The sequence below is a fragment of the Medicago truncatula genome, chromosome 4, assembly GCF_003473485.1.
Source record: "Medicago truncatula cultivar Jemalong A17 chromosome 4, MtrunA17r5.0-ANR, whole genome shotgun sequence".
Classification (NCBI taxonomy): domain Eukaryota; kingdom Viridiplantae; phylum Streptophyta; class Magnoliopsida; order Fabales; family Fabaceae; genus Medicago; species Medicago truncatula.
This window is the reverse complement of record NC_053045.1, coordinates 30,250,308-30,270,496: the sequence shown is the minus strand read 5'-3', so window position 1 is coordinate 30,270,496 and position 20,189 is coordinate 30,250,308. Positions and strand designations below refer to the sequence as shown.

The 20,189-nt window shown below is 36.0% G+C and overlaps 2 protein-coding genes, 1 long non-coding RNA gene and 1 pseudogene across 3 annotated transcripts; 1 reads left to right on the top strand and 3 right to left on the bottom strand.

Moving 5' to 3' along the window:
- Nucleotides 1-667: 667 nt before the first annotated feature.
- LOC11406450 (fasciclin-like arabinogalactan protein 12) lies at nt 668-1,821 on the bottom strand. The gene has a single exon (XM_003606364.4). It carries the CDS (start codon nt 1,776-1,778, stop codon nt 903-905), a length of 876 nt encoding a protein of 291 aa, XP_003606412.1. The 5' UTR covers nt 1,779-1,821; the 3' UTR covers nt 668-902.
- Nucleotides 1,822-3,956: 2,135 nt separating this feature from the next.
- On the bottom strand, nt 3,957-5,090 carry LOC11408730 (fasciclin-like arabinogalactan protein 11). The gene has a single exon (XM_003606363.4). It carries the CDS (start codon nt 4,978-4,980, stop codon nt 4,138-4,140), a length of 843 nt encoding a protein of 280 aa, XP_003606411.3. The 5' UTR covers nt 4,981-5,090; the 3' UTR covers nt 3,957-4,137.
- A 5,658-nt stretch (nt 5,091-10,748) lies between these two features.
- LOC25492450 (uncharacterized) lies at nt 10,749-11,709 on the top strand. Its single transcript, XR_003011399.2, has 3 exons — nt 10,749-10,909; nt 11,004-11,094; nt 11,537-11,709. It is a non-coding gene; the product is annotated as an uncharacterized lncRNA (long non-coding RNA).
- A 1,595-nt stretch (nt 11,710-13,304) lies between these two features.
- LOC11410043 (uncharacterized) lies at nt 13,305-19,866 on the bottom strand (annotated as a pseudogene).
- Between the last annotated feature and the right edge of the window lie 323 nt (nt 19,867-20,189).

Sequence of the window (20,189 nt, the reverse complement as noted above, 5' to 3'; positions counted from 1 at the left end):
TTGAAATCCTTGCAAAATAGCAAGTCTTTAAGGATTCTAGGATTTTTTTTTTATACGAGTTGACTGTACCTTAGTTTGCATAAAATCACAGGTTTCCTGGCATTTAGGCTAAGTCATTTATGTATAAGTATTTTGTGGACTTGAAACTTTGATACATTTATGACTACATACAATTTATTACATATATTTAGCATTATTTTTTGATCGTGATTTTACGATGTTCGAATTTGATATCATATATCGATTCTATTGAGTAAATCCTTCGATTTCGATTGTGATTTTATAATTATTGATTTTGCTATTCCCTTTCAATCTAAAACAAAATCACGATTTCGACAACCATGTACTAGGAATCATTGACGTTATATACGACAGTTAATTATCTCTTCAATGAAAATGTCAAATGGGTTAAATCTTAGTGTCAGAACCTTAACAATGTAGATCTTACACTATTTCAGTGCTCACTCTTACTTCTATAAAGTGGTCCTCGCCAATTCTGTTTCACATTGTCAAGGTTCTAGTATTATTGAATTTTTAAATATTCTTGAACACCCTCTTCTTAGGAGTTAGTTTTTAGAGTGAAATCCAAGTCTATTTAACATCCAATAACTTCGGCAATGTGATACTCCAAATCCAATATAACTTCAATAAAAATGCTCCAAAATTGTTTAGGAAAGAAAGATAATAATTGGCTGAGTTTTGTATACAAGCAAATTAAATAAATAAATACCATATGATAGTATCACCACAACATAGTCACACAAACCGTTACAAAGCTCTCGCCTCTCAAAGTATACTCCCTAAGATAAGAATTCAAAAACAAGACAAAACCAAAAAATTGTAAAAGAACGTGCGTGTTCTGAAGAATGAAACTCAAAAGCATATATATTCATCTCTCAATATCAAATTTGAATCATCGCCGCGAAAGGTAATACAAGTCCAACTGACATCCACTTTCCATACACAATCTTGATAGAGCCAGACTTGTTTACAGTTGGATTAATCACCTGCGACGAATCTGATGATGTATCTTTATCGGGTTTAGGTGCCTTTGCTGTATCGGTTGAAGGTTCTGGTGCCAAAGATGGTGCCTTCCCCGGTGCCTTAGCAACGGAAAAGAAATCCATAGGAAGAAGCACTTTGCCAACTTTGTAAATAGCAAGACGTTTATCGGTATATATAATGCCATTGATTGTCGTGTTCACTTCCCCTGTCGATATGTTCACACTTCCTCCGTAACTCACAACATTAAGTTCCACCTTTCCGGGTTTATCTCCAGCAAGTGTTCTCACAGGGTTGGTTAGAGTATCGAAGTTAGAGCTAGATACATAGTCTGAAATAACATGGAACTGTAACAACTCGAGCTTTTGTCCATCGGAAAGAGAGTTTAGGAATCCCGCTTTGAGTCCTGAAAAAGCGCTGTCATCTGGTGCAAGTATTGTTAATCCACCTGTTTTTGTAGCCAGTAGTTGTGAATTGAGTTGGTTGATCAATTGAGTTGTTTTCATGAGTCGAATGAAGACATTGTATGCCTTCGCCTTTCTCAGGATTCCGACGATGTCAACAGTGCCTGCGGTGTCAGGGGTGGAATCACTAGGTGACTCTGGTAATGAAGGTACCAATGGTTTAGGAGCTGCAGCAGGTGTGGTTGGAGCTGGTAGTGTAGGTTGTATAGGAGCAGTAGCAGGTGATAGTTGAGATAAACTAGTGGTGGTTGAATACAAGAGAGAAACTAGTAGTGCAAGTGAGAAGGACAAGAGAGATTGATTTCTAATCATTTTGGTTTTTTGTTAAAGAAAGTTTTAGGTGATATTTGAAGTTGTGAATGCATTGATAATACTAAGGATTAGGCTTTTATAGAGGCTTGGAGAATATGACATTTAGGTGAAAGGCTTTGTTATGGACCCTTAATTGTGATTTATTAACTTAAATTTTGGTATCTAGCATGAAATTAAGGTGTTACATCAATTAAGGTCTCATGATATCATTTATCTGAAAAGGAGGTAATGGTGGGGCATCAATAAAGATTAAAACATTGGAAAAAGTGAAAGCTTAGTTGTAAGTAACCAAATGTGTTTCTTTTTTGGTACAATGTAATGTGTTGCTTTCAGTTGGAACTAATGCTCCATCCATTTTCAGCTCAAAATAGTGGATTTGGATATTGGAACATAAAATTGATCTTCTTGTTTTAAAACACACACTTCAAAATATTAATTGTGCTTGTTCAAAAAAATTATAATAATTGTGCATATTTCCTCTTCTCTTAAGTCGGAAGAGATCTTTTCTCATCTCATCCAAATGGATGCTATTGGGTTATTCTACTTTCTTTAAGGAAGCATGATTTATTTTTTCTTTTTCGTTTTCCATATGCTCTTTTCAATTGAAATAATCATATTCGAGACGCGTTGAATAGTATATATACCTCTTTTCTGCATATAAAACATTTAAAGAAAACAACAACTAGACTAACTAAACGGGGACAAGAACCCCTCCATCTTCTTCAATAATAATGCTAAGGTGGATAGCCATACCATGCATAATAGTTTAAGTAAATATTATCTCGTAAGCAATGTTTTGATGATACATGTGGGTCTATTTGGCAAGACACTTTTTTGAGATTATAGCTTATGTCTTTCAAACTCATTTGACTATAAAAGATTTGTTTGATAGCCGTTACTTTTTTATGAGTTTATCGCTTATTTTTACTAGTTTAGAGCTTTTTATGATAAACTAATTCAAGTAGCTTATAGCATAACGTTATAGCTTTTCATATTTTATTTCAATTTTCCTCATGTAATCTTAATTGAATTTTTTTATATTGATTAAATATATATTTTTATGTCATGTTTTTAAGTTGAATTGTTAATTTTACTAAACACTACAAATTCAATCAATTAGTTTATACGCTAACAATTATAAGTTAATCTATCGCCTATCCACTGTAAGTTATTTTATTAGCTATGAGCTATTTTTATACCAATCAGAATTATTGATGATAAATGCTATACAAACAATTGATAAGCTGAGGGCGGATTTGAGTTTGCAATTTCTCATAAGAACCATTAATAATCTCTTCAAAGAACTATTATCTCTAAACGAAAAAGGTTGATGGAGTCTAGCGGAAAGAATTAGACTTATACAACATGTCAAACTAATGATTGATTCTAACCAAAAGAGATACCCATGTTTAATACTCATAAACACCGAAAAGGGTTACCTTTTGTAAAAAGAAGTTTACAATGCCATCAAAAGTTACAGAAGCCCATAAAAAATAGGCTTAAATGTATTTTTTACCTCTTAACTTTTAAAAAGTTTGAATTTTGGCTCCCTAACCAAAAAAACAATAATTTTGCGCTCGATCCTTAAGGAAATGTGTTCTTTTGACTCTATATATATGAAAATATGTTTTTTTAACCTTCTATCTTTAGAAAAATACGCTCTTTTTCCCCTTATCTTTACAAAATGTTGCGATTCCGGCCCCCTGTTTTGGGACACGTGGCGTTTTTTAAACAGTTTTGCAACGTTTTATCAAGTTATGGGGTAAAATTGTTTTTTTTTTTTGTTAGGGTACCAAATTGCAACTTTTTAAAAGTTAAGAGGTAACAAATGCATTTAAGCAAAAAAAAAAAACGATCATATGAAACAAAAAGTATATACTCTAGACATAGTCAGTCCTTAACAAAAAGTTAAACAGAATTTAGTAGGTCATGAGTTTGTAGCTGATGAAATATTTGGAATGTTCTATTTTTACTAAAAGTTTTCCTTTTTGAAGTATTACCTCAAAGAAAAACGATAAGATGGAGAAAGAAACTTATTAATCAAACACGTCTCATTTAATTAAATAAGTTTATATGCTAATCCAATAAAATATAATCTAGTTTATTTGTGTAGCCAAATAGAGCCTAAAAGACTCCTTAGTGAACAATAGATTAATTGAAAAGAATGCAAATTTGAAGTACCATCCAAATCAAACTTTTTTTATACAATAAAAATGATTTTACAATAAAAATGACACAAGGATTCATACACAAGAAATCAAGAAACCATAGAAAATTTCAAATGAAAAGCAACAAAAAAGTGGCATGGCGAGATAGACATAAAAAAATTAAAATGCAACTTCCAAATGGAAACCATTCATCAACTCCATATCATTGCTACAGCAACAAAAGACATCAACGTTGTTCCAAGAATTCCACACAATCTCACTGCTCCGGATTTACCTTGATCCTGATCATTTTGATCTTGATCATCAGCAGAAGAATTTTCCTTATTAGCAGCTTTAGGAGCCTTAGCAGCAGCAGCAAGAGTTGGAGCCAAAGCAGGTGCCTTAGTAGCGAAGAAATCACGAGGAAGAAGCACTTTATCCAAATGATAAATCGCGAGCTTGTTATCAGTGTACACAACACCCACAACGGAAGCAGTAACAACCCCGGTTGAAAGACTGACATTGTTACCTGATGCATAAACATTAAGTGGAAGCCTTGTCGGGTCTTTACCAGCTATTGTTTGAACAGGGTTGCTTAAAGAATCGAAGTTTGAGCTCGCTACATATTGAGGTAAGATGTGGAACTGTAAAAGTTCTATTTTTTTGTTTTCGTCTAAGGAGTTAAGGAACCCGGCTTTGAGGCTTGAAAATGCTGAATCATCTGGCGCGAGGATTGTTAAGCCGCCGTTTTTTGCTGTGATGAGCTGCGAGTTTACGCTGCTCATGATTTCTGTTGTTTTTAGGAGACGGATTAGGACGGAGAATGTTTTCGCCTTTTTAAGGATTGTTGTGATGTCGTCAGGGACGGAGTCTGTTGAGTCTGGTGATTCAGGCAATGTGGGGACTAATGATTTTGGTGATGGTGCTGTTGCTTTTGGGGTAGGGGGTGTTTTTTTAGGAGATTTTGGGGATGATTCAGGTGCTTGTGAAATGGATAATGTGGATGAAAAGAGAAGAAAGAGTGAAAAGAAAAAGAAGAAAGTGACTTGTTTCATCTTCAAGTTCTTTGTTTTAAGCCTTCTTTGTAGATATAATTTTTTAGGGTTTTGATGGCTATGAAAGAGTGTGAATGATGAAATGTGTGTTTGATGATTGGGGAGTGTGGAAGAGAGGGGTTATAAAGAGGTTGATTAATGAAATGATAGGTTGGTGAAATATATTATGGTTGTGAGATTAATTTGTAGCTGTGTTATGTGAAGGTGGTATATCCCATCTATCATGGAGAATAAAGATCTTTTATCTAATTATTTTTAATATCGTTGGACAAAGGAGAATGACATTACATTGAGAGGTTACTGAGGGGACATAAAAATATCAAGGTGCAGCTGCAAATTTAATGCATACATCTATAATAAGGTGTAATGTCAAGCAAAAAAATACATTAGTAAACAGTGAGCAGCAAAACCAAAAAAAAAAAATCATACATTTAACTAGGTTTACTAAGTTCCTGATAATAATATTCAACTATAGAGGAATTATATAATAGTTATAATACGATAGTAGGTTTGGATGCAATAACAATTTTTTTTTTGTGGTCAGGATTTGAACCCCCGGATCTTGCATATAGTATGCAAGATCTTTATCAACTGAGTTAAGCTCACGAGGACATGCAATAACAAATTTAAAATTGTATCACATGAGCCTTTTTATTTTGACCAATTTAAATTATGATCTATTGAGAAAATTCAGTTTTATATCATATATCTCAAGGTTAACTATATAGCAAGCCATTCATTATTCATTGTAATACGATTTAAACACCATACTTTAATCTTAAGACTGGTTTTGAGTGTAGGTTATCGTGTATTGCATCTTGGACGTCATTTTCATCATTTTGATTTTTGTTAATGACCAGTGTGGTGTTCAGATCATATTTTGAGTTAAATATGCAATTAATTTGATTACTGTATCCTTAGAAGGCTAATTCAATTACCTACAACTAGTATGTTCAGCCCGAAGTCTAAGAGAAATGAGAGAGTTCAGAACGTTCAGATCTGTGTTAAGAATAGAGAGGATGAAGAGAGTTTTGTTTATGGTGAATTGTATTGCATAGTGGTTATGATACAAGATATTAATGTGTGATATGAATTCTATCAAATGAATACAAAACAAAGTACTTATTAGACTAAGTTGAGTTATTTGCTCTACAAGCCAACTAACTAACCACAAACATAGTTAGATTTATCCACAATAGAAAGCAGTGTCTGGTTAAGCTCTAAGTCTACCAAAAGTCAGAAATATGTTGTTGCAGAAATTTTTCTCAAACTCTTCAAAATTCAATTACTAATTATTTGGGTGTACATGCGATTTTATTAACTAGTAAGTACCTCAAGCTACCATCTTGATTAAGAGGAATAAGTCGGGAACTTTTAGCTTTATCAAAGATCGAATTTGGAAGAAAAAAAAAATTAATTTGTGTAGCAGTAAGTGTTCATCTAAGGTAGACCGAGAGGTAATGATCAATTTTGTATTGCAATCAATTCCTACTTATGTATGAGTATATTCTTCCTACCTACTTCTCTTGTGTTGACTATTGAGAGTATGATGAACTCTACTTGGTGGGGTCATGGTAGTTCAAATAACTGTGGTATTCATTTGATGTCTTGGAAAAATTTGGAATTTCTTAAATTGTACGGAGGTATGGGTTTTGAAGACCTCGATGCTTTCAATTTGGCGATGTTTGCTAAACTTGGATGGAAATTCCAAATGGAGCCAGACTCCTTGGTATCCCATTGTTCAAAGCTAGATATTTCCCTCACATGAGCTTTTTGTCTTCATATTTGGGTCATAACCCAAGTTATGTGTGGCATAGCATTTTCAATGCAAAATTTATCGTTCGACGTGGATCAGATGATATATTGGTTCATAGGACATTATCTTTATCTTAATTAGATGAACCTTGGCAGATGGAAGGTGGTTGCATTTCATGGATTTCACCGTGTGCTTCTCACTTGGTAAACGCGATAGTAAATAGTTTAATTGATCTTGCAAGCAAGACTTGGAAGTTGGAACCAAGAGGTGGTGCAATATTTGTTTAGTGAGGACATAGCAACTAAGATCCTAAAAACACCCATTCTTTCCCATGTACAAACATATAGAGTGATTTGGAAAGATGGAATAAAATGGGCACTATTCTTTAAAGAGTGCTCATCGACTGTGTATGGAGGAGCTTGTGGACTATTCCTATCTTAGGTGTTATGGTTATTAGTCTATTGTATGACGACTCAAATCCCCTCACCCCCCACCCAAAAGTAAGGAACTTGGTTTGGCGAATGTGTAGAGTAAGCTATCCAATAAGAGCATTTTTTTAAGCAAAGGAAAATTTATAAATAAAGAGAAAGTACAAAAAGATGAGGGGGCATATAGACCTTACTAAGCAACCACATAATCAGTCCTAAAAGGGTATTACAACAAATATTAGCAAAAGTGGTATAAATAAACACAAATTTCTAACAGGTAAATACACGTCAACACACCCCAGCGAAGCCAACGCCAACACATATAAATGTTCATGTACCATTAGCCCCTGCAAAACACGGTAGGCGCAATCACCCTTTCCAGCCTAAAGGCGTAATCACCCTTTCCGGCCTAAACAAACTCAGCGATCAGAACCAACAACAAAGGTATCAGAACATATCAGACTAGGTTTCGAGAAACCACACACCGCTGAACATGGTGTTTTAAATGGAGACCTTCTCCAAAAAACAAAGCCATAACGAAACCTTATTGAACCTGAATCTAGAGTAAACCAAGAGCCATAAGCACCCACAACAACAAGGTTATGTGGCAGCTTTGCCTTTGCATATGGGAAGAAACCATGAAATCTAAAGATCTCAAACATATGGGAAGAAACCAGAGATCTAAGGCCATCAACATTGAAGAGGATAGAAAATCAACCCAACACCTCCCATAAAACAAGATCCGGAACCAAACCACCTAATACCACCCAAAGGGGTGAAATGGTGGCGTGAAGGAGCGGTCTTGTCGCGTCACTACCCATGGAGCCTACATCGGAACTAGGACATTTGGATTTGGAGGGGATGTCGAGCGATGAAAAAGTTTTAGAAAGAGGTTAGAGGGTTTTTTTGTTTTAAAGAGAGGATATGAGGTGCAACAATTTTGATATATATCACTTTCCAGCAAGAGCATGGTTGCAAACCAAAGGAATTGAATGTCCTCCCAATTGTGAGTTGTGACTCATTATATGAAGACCTCACTCATGTCATTTTTTAATGTTCTTTTTTTGTCCAAGTACGGTGTGCTTCTGGATTATGGTGCAAAATCAATAAAGAAGTGCTGGAAACCACTAAACCAAACCAACAACTACAATTTTCATGTTAGTGCGGCGCCTATCACTGAATCTTTATGGTCTTTGGAAACATAGTAATCTAATGATTTGCCAAGATGTGTCGGAATCACGTTCGTAGGTGGTGGACATAGTTGTTTGGCTGCTTGAGTTGAGGATTATTGGAAGCTAGCAAACATTATGGATAATCAAGGCAAAAGTTAACCGTTCATGCAACCCTGATGTAGTTGATGCAGACGAAAACATGGCAGCAGCAGAAATTGGTTCAGTGGCAAAAACCGCATCGGGGAAGATACAAATGTAACATATATGTATCTTTTGTTGTGCAGCAATATCGGACAAGTGTTGATATGTGTCTTACAAGTTAAGATGGTATTTTTATTCTTGCAATTACACCCCAACGAATTAAAATGGATCCTTGGCTTACTTCACGCAATTAAAATGGATCCTTGATCTTTACTTTGACAATGTTGACTTATCATATGAATTACACCCAAATGAAGATGTGTCCATGAAGTATCACAAATCATTTCAGTAATACATACTTTTTAAGCAATAAAACAAATTGGATTTAATTTAAGGAAAGTAGTTAATATTATTCTTAGCTCTCTTTTAGGGAAGATCATGATTTGCTACGCGCTTGTATCCCTCCCTCTCTCTAGCTTTTTAGTTAGATAGAATTAAAAAAATGCAATTATTGGTTGATATCCTTTTTTTACCACTCTTGTACAGCCTCAATGTGGCATGGGCATATAGTAATTTCACGCACTTTATTATTTATTTTCTTGATTCATCCTTCCCCTCTCTCACATGAAACCTTTTTAAACTCCCTCTCTGTCTATGTTTGTCCCTTTTCTTCCTACCATAACCGTTCAGATTTGAAACTATCACGACGATGGTGAGACCGTGGACGAAAAAAACAAGAAAAACCATGGACGACAACAGTGAGACCATAAACGACTACAGTGATAAAGACACGACAAGTTGCGAAAGGAGGGTGACGGAAGAAGACCGATGGAGGTGGTGAGGACGAGCAAAATCGCGATTTGAAAAGTAGGTGGCCGAAGAATGGGATGGTGATAAATATGGGTGGTCCTGAAGATGATTGTCGTGGTGGGTTACAGACTTACATTGACAAGGATGATGGTGAGGATTGTGGGTGATGATGGCGTTGGATCTGGGGACGGTCAGTGGTGGTGTTCGGTGAGTGAAGAGAGGGGGAGGCCGGTGGTGAAGTCCTACAGATTTAAACAGGGTGAGGTGGAGAGAAAAATAGGTCGAAGACGATTGAGCGGCAGAGGTGTGATGGAAAAAAATTAACATGGTAGAGAGAACTGGGATAAGAGAGGAAGTGAGAGAAAACTAGTGGATGAGATGCATATGATGAGGTGTCACTTTTTAGAGTATTTTATAATAAATAGGGACATGTGGAAGAGTGTACAAGAGAGAGATGCCACGTAGGGGTGTCCATATATCATCACTCTACAAAAAATCTAGTTAATGAAAAATAATTATAGGAAATGTATGATGTATTCGAAGTGTCAAGTGTCCTAAGAGTACTCGATGAGATCTACAATACCCCTTTATGAATTGGGGGTAATTTACCCTTAATGATAAATATGATTCGATTCTGAAAGGAATGAGATGAAGATCACATGTTGAATGAAGGAGATGAAGAAACTTATTGTTTTTAAGATAAAAATGATAACTAATTGTAAGAAAAACCGAAATACATTACCCTTAATGAATTGGGGATAAATTACCCCCAATAACAAATATGATTCGATTATGAAACAAAGGTGGAGATCACATGTTAAATGAAGGAAATGAAGAAGTTTGATGTTGTTGAGATTAAAAAAAATAAAAAATATTTTAAAAACAAAGATGAAAGAAATTTTTCTTTAAAAGGGGTAAATTACCCCAAATCATCAAGGGGTAACGTAGAAAAAACAAAGAGTATTCGTGTACGTTTATAAGTACAAAATAAGTAATAAACTTTTTATGATCATCAATATTTTTTTTTAATATTTATATAGATTAATGATCAATTTAGTGAGATAAAGGGATAAACGTGAAATGTTTTTACATTTCATTATTGATCTTTGATGACCATCTAGACTTAAATTATGTGAGATATTTACTAATGTTAGGTGGTCAATTTCTTTTGAGGGAATGTTAGGTGGTCAATTGAAAGAGCCAAAGGATACAAATACATTTTTTCTATTAAGTAGTGGTTAAGAATTATTTTTTAAGGTGAATAAGTGGAGTGTTTGGAGTTCAAACTCCGACTTCTATATATATATTATGCAATATCCCTACCAATTAAGTTAAGTCACGGGGACACACATGACATATTTATTGGAGACATTTAACATTAATTCCAATATTTGTCAAAAAAATAAATAAATCATTAATTCCAATATTATAAGTGGCTTTTGACAACTCCTAAGTGCTAAAAACTATTTACTTGAACAAAGCATGATTAAGTTTTTAACTTATAAAGCGATAAAAAAAATTATTTATTACATGTAAATGAGAGAAAAATATGGCTCAAATTCTCATGTTTATTTATGATTTGATCATCTTTCTTTCCATATTTATTATTGTAACCAATGGTGGTATGTCTCTTTTCACACCACATTCCAATTTTCTAATTTATCTTATACACAATGTTATATCATCTTTTAGTAACTTTCCTATATTACAACATAGGTCTCATTCCCTGCGTTTCTGATGCTGATTGTCCAGAAGAGTTAGCCTTGGTTATGAAGTGCATTAATAAATTATGCGAGCTCGTGATGGAGTAAGAATTAAGTTTAAAAATCATTATCTTACCTCTAAACATACAATTTTATTTGTATGTCATAATGTTTGCATTTTTATAATTTACTTTAAAATTTGATTTATGTTTCTCTAGCATTTCAATTTTTATGACAAACACAAAAACTTCCTTGCATATCTCTATTTTTCTCTCTCTTCTTTCCTTCTCAAACCGTAGCGTAGCCCCTTTCTTCTTCTTGTCTACCGAACAAGGGTGATTTAGGGTTAATTTTGACCCAAAATCACCCTTTCGAATTGTTTTTCCTTCTATCCTAATTGAATAAGTGATTTCCACATATTTTCAGTTTTCTTTCATTTATTTTTATGGTTTCGTTGTCTCTGCACAACTGTGTTTGTTTTGATTTCTCGCCTTTGTCCGGTGTGTTTTTTATTTCACGTCTTAGTGCGGTGTTTATTTTATTTAGGATTGAAGATTAACTTTAAGCAAGTGCAGATCCGATCAATGACTTTGGAGTCGCCAACGTTACAGATCAGAAGACATGAGTATTCCAGATAATTGAATATAGTTGTATTTGTAGGCATAAATACTTTTCTGTTTTATGTTATTAACATGGATGTTGTGAGTTTGTTGTGTTTGTTTGCGGGTTCATTCTTTTTGTTTTTAGCGACTTTAGATTTGTATGATTACATAGAATAATTGTTTTTTTCTTATAAATTTAGCATGTATTTAAAAAAAATATTGAAAAGAGGTAAAATATATTATAAATTATGTCATATTTTTTTACAAAAAATTTATTATGCTCGTTAAATAATGTAGCATCACACATATAGGGTACTCCCTCCGGTCATAGTTATAAGTAAAAATCAACTTTTAGGTTCATTGAATAGCTAATGTATCTGGTGTATTAATGTGATCAAATACATTAATTATTCAATGAACATAAAAATTTGTTCTTTTGCTTATAAATGTGATCCGAGCAAATAGGTTGTTTAGGTGTTTACCATATGGATAATGTTAGTTGTTACGATTTCAAACAAAAAACACACGACCTCATGTTATCCGTTGATTTTCACCATTAGACGATTGTGATTTCAATGACATGCACAATTAATACTCCTTCCATCCCTTTTTATAGGAGTAGTTTACAAAAAAAAAAAAAAAAAAAAAAAAAATTATCCCTGAACATAAGGTGGCACGATTTGAAGTCAAGTTGGAGAATTGTGAGAGTTAACTTAAAATCAAGATCCGCAAGAATCGTGGCACGATTGAAGGGCAACGTGGCACGATGGAGGTTTCAGTTTTTTTGAGGCAAGTGATGAAGGATTTTTACCTCTCATAAAACTATTTACACGTAAGTATAATAGGATCGTGTCCACAGGGAGTTGCGTATTTCATAAGCATTTTCACAATATTTGTCACGTTAAGTGTTTGGGTATAAATTGTTTGTTTGTGTAAAACTATTTTCCTAATCGACATAAAAGTAAAACGAGAAGAGATAGGGCTATTCCGCTTGCGGTCAGAGACATCAACCAAGCGTAACAGTTGCAATCTCTCGATCGATTAACGGATTCTAGCTTTTTAAACTATATTATCACAATCACTCGACAATATCATTCGTGTCCAAATGATATCGTTATTTCTAAGGGATCGTTTAAACATCGATTTCCCAAACATTTAAACGATCACAAAGTCGTTTGGGTAGTTTAATCGACGATTTCCCAACCGATTAAATTACCCAAAAGCATTAAGTTCTAGATTAAAAGTGATTATCAAATATTAACATCCATGTCTAGAGTGATAACTTAAGATAGATTGTTATTCTATTTCTAGATTCAAAAGTATGTGTCCATATCATTCTGAATCTCAATAAAACAATAAAAACAAAAATAACAACAATATTGAATAAATAAGCTAGAACCATATATTAAAAGATCAAAAGATTACATAATAGCTTGTTTGAATACCTCAAAACTACAAGAGTAGATGTAGCTACATATGTCTATGATAGCTTTGCAAAGGATGAAGAAAGGGTGAAGATTCCATGACAAGATCCATAATGTCTCAACAAATCTTGGCTTGAATCTTCTCCTAACTACCTTGCTTTGTGTTTCTCTCTCTAGAAAAGCCCTAGTCTCTCTCTAAAACCAGAAAAATATGAATAAAAATGTAATAGAATAATTTAGAAAGAGAAGAGAAAACTATTTATATGGGCTGACTGCGTGCCAGTTCGCTTAAGCGAAGCAGAGTTCGCTTAAGCGAACATCCAGGAAATCTCCAGTTGACCATTGAGGTGCTGCCACGTGGTCCCTATCTTCTGAAGTTGGATGAACTTCGCTTAAGCGAAGCACAAGCGAACATGTGAGCGAACTTTCCTGGAGCTCACTGGAACTTGGTCGCTTAAGCGAACCATAGGTCGCTTAAGCGAACTGACCTTTCTTCAAGAGCGAACTGGAAGCGTGCTTGTAAGCGAACAGAACTGGAGCTTCCTTCTTTTGGTCCTTGCTTGTCATTTCCTGCATAAATTGGGTAGAATCAGGCATGTAAAGCATAAATGGTAAAATTGCACTCAAATGGTAGCTTTTCCTTAGATAACTTGCAAAACAAATCACTAATTTGCCTAAGTTAACACATGAAATATGTTACTTTTGAGCACTTATCAGCAAGGCACTGGAAAAATCTGGCACGATGGGATCGCATCGTGGCACGATGGTGTGCTGGCAGGGAAAAACAGAAACATATTTTTAGTGCAGATTTGTTCCAAATTTTAAGCGATACTTTTACTATAAATATAGGCCTTGTATCGGAGCAAACTTGGAGATAGAGGGGGCTGAAACAAGGGTTTAGAAAGGCAACAACAAAACTAGGGTTTGTATAGAGTTTGTCTTTTCGGAACAAACACTAGGGTTTGTGGGTTGATTCACCTTGGGAAACACTATTAGGATTGAGTCTCTTGGTTACGGGAAGAGGCTGGGACTTTGGGTAGAATTAGGCGGGAGACTTATTCTTGTAACCCATTGATTTCTCTTTGTAACGTTACTCATCATATAGTGGATCGGAGGGCTGCTCTCTCCCTCAGACTAGGTCAATTTGGACCGAACTGGGTCAACAAATTCTTTTGTGTTCTTCTCTTCTTTTTGTTCTTCTCGTCGTTGTTTTCTACTTTTGACTTGTATTTAATTGTTCCATACACTTTGTTTTGGTTGCTTGATTATCCCTTGCTCCACACATCAAGTTGTTATTGGTGTGATTTTTCGATCGAATTCACAACAATTGGCGCCCACCGTGGGGCAAGGGTCAAAGGATATTGAGAAGTTTACCGGAGATAACGATTTTGGGTTATGGAAGGTAAAGATGGAAGCGGTGTTAATACAGCAGAAGTGTGAGAAAGCTTTGAAGGGTGAAGGTTCGTTACCAGTCACCATGTCACAAGCGGAGAAGACCGAGATGGTGGACAAGGCCAGGTGTGCCATTGTCTTGTGCCTCGAGGATAAAGTTTTGAGAGAAGTAGCAAAGTAAGCAACCTCGGCATCGATGTGGGCAAATTTGGAATCTTTGTATATGACAAAGTCTTTGGCTCATCGGCAATTCCTAAAGCAACGACTCTACTCATTCAGGATGGTAGAGTCAAAGGCCATCATGGAGCAACTTACGGAGTTCAACAAAATCCTTGATGACTTGGAGAATATTGAGGTGCAACTTGAGGATGAGGATAAAGCTATACTCTTGTTGTCTGCTCTACCGAAATCTATTGAATCGTTTAAAGATACCATGCTCTTTGGCAAGGAAGGCATTGTTACCTTGGAAGAAGTTCAAGCGGCTTTGAGAACCAAGGAGTTGACCAAGTCCAAGGACTTGACTCATGAACACGGTGAGGGCCTAAGTGTCTCAAGAGGGAATGGTGGAGGTAGAGGTAACCGGAGAAAGAGTGGAAACAAGTCAAGGTTTGAATGCTTTAACTGTCATAAGATGGGTCACTTCAAGAAGGATTGTCCGGAGATTAATGGTAACTCCGCACAAATTATCTCAGAGGGTTATGAGGATGCGGGTGCTCTGATGGTGTGGTGTTGTTTGGAGGATGAAGAAGGTGATGTATCTCACCTTGGGATTGATGCCTAGTGGAGCGGTGGTTCGTCTGGAGACACGTTAAACACTCAACATCAGCCTGGAGAGGCGGTGGTAAGAATACTCATGATCTACCTGTTGAGGTGGAGTTTCAAGGTTGAAGACATAGTGGGATGTACGCATTTGCTAGTTGAGATAGAGTACGCTCAGCGTGAGGTGGAGTTGAACACACCGGTAATGGTACGGCTATGAAGGACCTTGGGTGCTATGCTCTATGGTGAGCAAGGGATTTCTTCATGAAGTTGAAGAATATATAGCACGGCTTGCGAGATTACTCTAAAAATTCCAAGGGTGATTGAATGCAAGGTGATCTTCAAGGAAGCGGGAGATGTTCTGCGGTGAAGATGTTATGGTGAATGCTTGTGGGACTACCTAAAACTCCTAGTGTAGTTGGACTGCAAGGACCTTCGAGAAGGCGGAAGACATTCCGAGGGCTGAAGGGGTTGAGGTGTATACTTGTGGATTACTCTAAAAGCCAAGGGTGATTGGGTACAAGTAGATCTTCAAGGAAAGCGGGAGATGTCTCGTATTGAAGAGGTTATGGTATAGTCTTGTAGAACTACCTGAAATTCCTAGCGTAGTTGGACTACAAGCATCTTCGAGAAGGCGGAAGACATTCCGATGGCTGAAGAGGTTAGGGTGTAAACTTGTGGAGCTACTTGGAGTAGTGGGAAGCAAGGGAAAGAGCAACAAGGTGGTTGATGATTGGCATCATCACTGATTTGAAGTCAAGGTGGAGAATTGTGAGAGTTAACTTAAAATCAAGATCTGCAGGAATCGTGGCACGATTGAAGGGCAACGTGGCACGATGGAGGTTTCATTTTTTTTGAGGCAAGGCACTGGAAAAATCGTGGCACGATGGGATCGCATCGTGGCACGATGGTGTGCTGGCAGGGAAAAACAGAAACATATTTTTAGTGCAGATTTGTTCCAAATTTTAAGCGATACTTTTACTATAAATATAGGCCTTGTATCAGAGCAAACTTGGAGATAGAGGGGGCTGAAACAAGGGTTTAGAAAGGCAACAACAAAACTAGGGTTTGTATAGAGTTTGTCTCTTCGGAACAAACACTAGGGTTTGTGGGTTGATTCCCCTTGGGAAACACTATTAGGATTGAGTCTCTTGGTTACGGGAAGAGGCTGGGACTTTGGGTAGAATTAGGCGGGAGACTTATTTTTGTAACCCATTGATTTCTCTTTGTAACGTTACTCATCATATAGTGGATCGGAGGGCTGCTCTCTCCCTCAGACTAGGTCAATTTGGACCGAACTGGGTCAACAAATTCTTTTGTGTTCTTCTCTTCTTTTTGTTCTTCTCGCCGTTGTTTTCTACTTTTGGCTTGTATTTAATTGTTTCATACACTTTGTTTTGGTTGCTTGATTATCCCTTGCTCCACACATCAAGTTGTTATTGGTGTTATTTTTCGATCAAATTCACAACAGGGTAGCTTTTTCTTTTTGGAACCTTTGGCCACACAAGGACCACTTGCCTACACATGCTTGTACTCTAAAGTTTGAAGGAGCACTAGAACATGTCACACACATGAACTATCATTAAAAAATGTGTATAGAACCTGGATGGGTCTAAACATGTATAGACACACACTTGAATTATCATAAAGACTATAATTCATATATCAAAAATAGAAATGCTAAACAAGAGAAGCAGTTGGAACTGCAAGATTCTACCTCAAGCACAAAACATTGACATATTGGTACAATGAATAGGTGCAGTGACAAAAGAGTGTCAATTAAATGCAGGAAGTGATGTTAAAAGTTTGAAAAATGTATATCGCATTCAGTAAAATATAACGTAGTTAGTAAATTTATTAAGAGACTAAAAAGTAGAAAATGGGATGTACCTGAAAAGTAGAACACCTTGCATTATTATAAGTTTACAAACAATATTTAATCCATATAGCAATGGCAATCAGGTTGAAACTGTGTCATGTGTCTGACACAGACGCAATATTCAATCACTTCTATATTCTTAAATAATTATTGTTGTTCACTTGCCAGTGTCAATGTCGTGTCCGGTATCCATCTATATAAATTAAAGTCTTACTTGTATATCAACAAGGAAAACTAGGCGTAAGTGCAAGTCCATTAATTTCTTGATTGGTTCTTTTTTTTTTTGAATAAATTTCTTGCTTGGTTCTGGCTCTCCTTGCCACTGCTTCCATGCATCAGAGCCTAATGAGTGAAGACTTCAGAACATAGCTGATTTGCTTTTTCAACGAGACTGTGAATGCAGTAAAAAGTGGTAGGGCTTCCGGCAGGAAGATGTCGGACCATTCCTACAACTCCAGAAGCCATTCCCTCCAGAAGCCATATGATATGATATAAAAATGTATTCGGAATTATCATTCTCACATATTAAAGACCAGGGTATTTGGCAGAATTATTATCGATAAGGATAGAAAACGAGCTTCTCCTTCAATGAGACTATCAATTTTTTCAGATTCCTTCCCCATAGAAATAAATGCAGTGAACACAGAATGAGAGGCTCGAGCTACTTTTCCATTTGGATGTTCCATATATCTAGTTTCTTTTAAACAAGGAAGCAGATTTTCTGAGGTTGATAATGTGACCAAGAATCCCCAAATTTTATTTAATGAATGCCTAGTGTATCTAGTGCTCAAAATCGATTATAAACAAAAGACTACATATATAAATTTTGGCCAAAAGCTTGAAATGAAACTAATTTGTGGAAAAACAAAACAAAACTAAATATGTACTTAGTTGATATAGGATACAAGAACATAGTTGGAGCTACCATGTCTCCGAATACAGGGCCGCGCAAACACTCAATCAAAGTTGGAATGACTCGTAGGTAAAGCAAAACACGGGCTGTTTGTACTTCATCCTTGGACCAAAAGTATTTCGTTTTCTGGTCTAGAAGAACATAGAATCTTATAAAAACACAAACAAAAGAACAAAAAGAGCAATTCACATAAAAATGCAATTGAATAAATCATACCTGGCCCATTTGTCAAGTCACCATAAGACGGTATGGAGTTCACAAAAAATGTACAAGCATTCTCATTCTTCTTAACAATTGCAGTTACCTTGCGAATGGTTTCCATATACTCTGGCAAGCGCACATGGCGAAAATATTCCACACAAGATAATGATACTAGTATCTTCAATGAGATTTCGGTTTGTATTTCTTGAGCAAATGTGGAACTCAATTTGTGCTTTGTTACAGATAGTGCAAATACTACAACCATGAGAAAAGCAGATTCCGCGGTTTTTTCAAAATTTGTAAGCAACTCATCTTCTTTTCCTTTAAGATCCATAACCACTTTCCTGTGTCCAAAGTAAATATCGCGATAGTATTCCCATATAAGATTCTCCACTATATTCTTATTTTCTTCGTCAGCTAAAACATATAGATTGCAGAAAATACCCGTTACAGCTCCTGCTTCCTTGAAGAGGATATTATCTGGATGTTCTTTTATCTCATTCACCTTCAGTCCACCAGAACTCGGTGACAATTCAAATACAGATTCATAGAGGCGAGGCAAGGGAAGTATCCTGGTTAACAATGACAAACCAAGGCAAACAAACAAAGACGAATGGCTTGAAAACGAAATGGTTCGAGTCATTCCTAATGTAACACACTGAAGCAAAACTCTATCTTGAAGATCATTGCCTAAGTTTCTAAATCTTAATGTCCTAGAAACCAAATCACTGACTAAAGCTTCCACCCGAACAATCGCAGAAGTCCTCATCCTAGTGAGGACGTCTACTTTCATACCAGTAGAAGAAGCATATCTATCAGTAACTCTTAAAACTCCAATCCCAGACATGAAAACAACAAATGGTGCATAGTTTTCCTTAAAACTCTCACAAAAACATCCACTTTGTCCAAAAATCTGAAATTGATCAAATTCGACGCAACCCAATCAAACAAATAAAGAACCATAAGTCCATGAACAACACGACCTTGAGGCCCACCATCACCCTTTCCCCAAATTCCAAACAAACAATCCAACATTCTCACAAAATGAACATTCACAGAAGATGACAAAGCATACCCAATTCCAGCAAGAACATTAGGCACAAGTTCATCAAACAAACAAACAAACCAACCTACACTTATCTACCAACAATCTAGACAGAATATCCAAGCACTAATTTTTAGTATTTTGAGATAAAGAATGAACAAAAGAAAAAGCACCCAGAAGTAAAATAGCTTCAGAGAATAATAAAACATGACTATTTCAAAATCAAATTGCGAAGTAGATGATAAAAATAACTTAGAAAGAAACTCAACTGCTGAACCAATAATATCAAAAGTTTGTTTGGTAAGTTTATTTTATTTTATTGTCCATATGTAAAGAAGTCTAAAACGAAGGGGGAAGGATTCATGGGAAAGAGAGAAATTTGAAGATGTGAGAATGGAAAGGAGAAGTTTTGCTTGTAGGTCAAGCAACATGGAGAGAGGTTTGGGAATTGAGTAGAGTTTTGAGATGTTGGTGAAGATGGTGTTGATTGAATGAAGAGGTTGATTGAAGGGTGTTTCATAGATGGGACCATGCTTGAATGATGGACTTTGCAGAGGTGGTAGCAGGGTGATCGATGAGAGGTTTTTGAGTTAAATTTGTTACCACAACTGCTCTTTAGCCATTCATCCACGAACAAAATGTTGTCGACTTTTCTTGACATCTCTTATATGTTTTGCCAATGGCGGAATCTCGGTGAGTCGTAAACTTTGGAAGAATTTGGTTCCATCAAAAGTGCTCATCTTTACGTAGAGATTGCTGCTTTATAAATTACCATCAAGAGATGCGTTAAAGATTAGGGTTTTACTTCTCCTAATGATCTTTGCGGCTCTCTTTGTGCATAATCCATGAACATGTTTAAGTGTCATCTGATTTTTTTTCATACGAAATTGTTTGTCTCGGGTTGGAATATTGCCCCTTGTACTCTTTTTTTTTTTGGTGGTGGCCGGGGTTGGGTTTGAACCCCGAACCTTGCATATATTATGC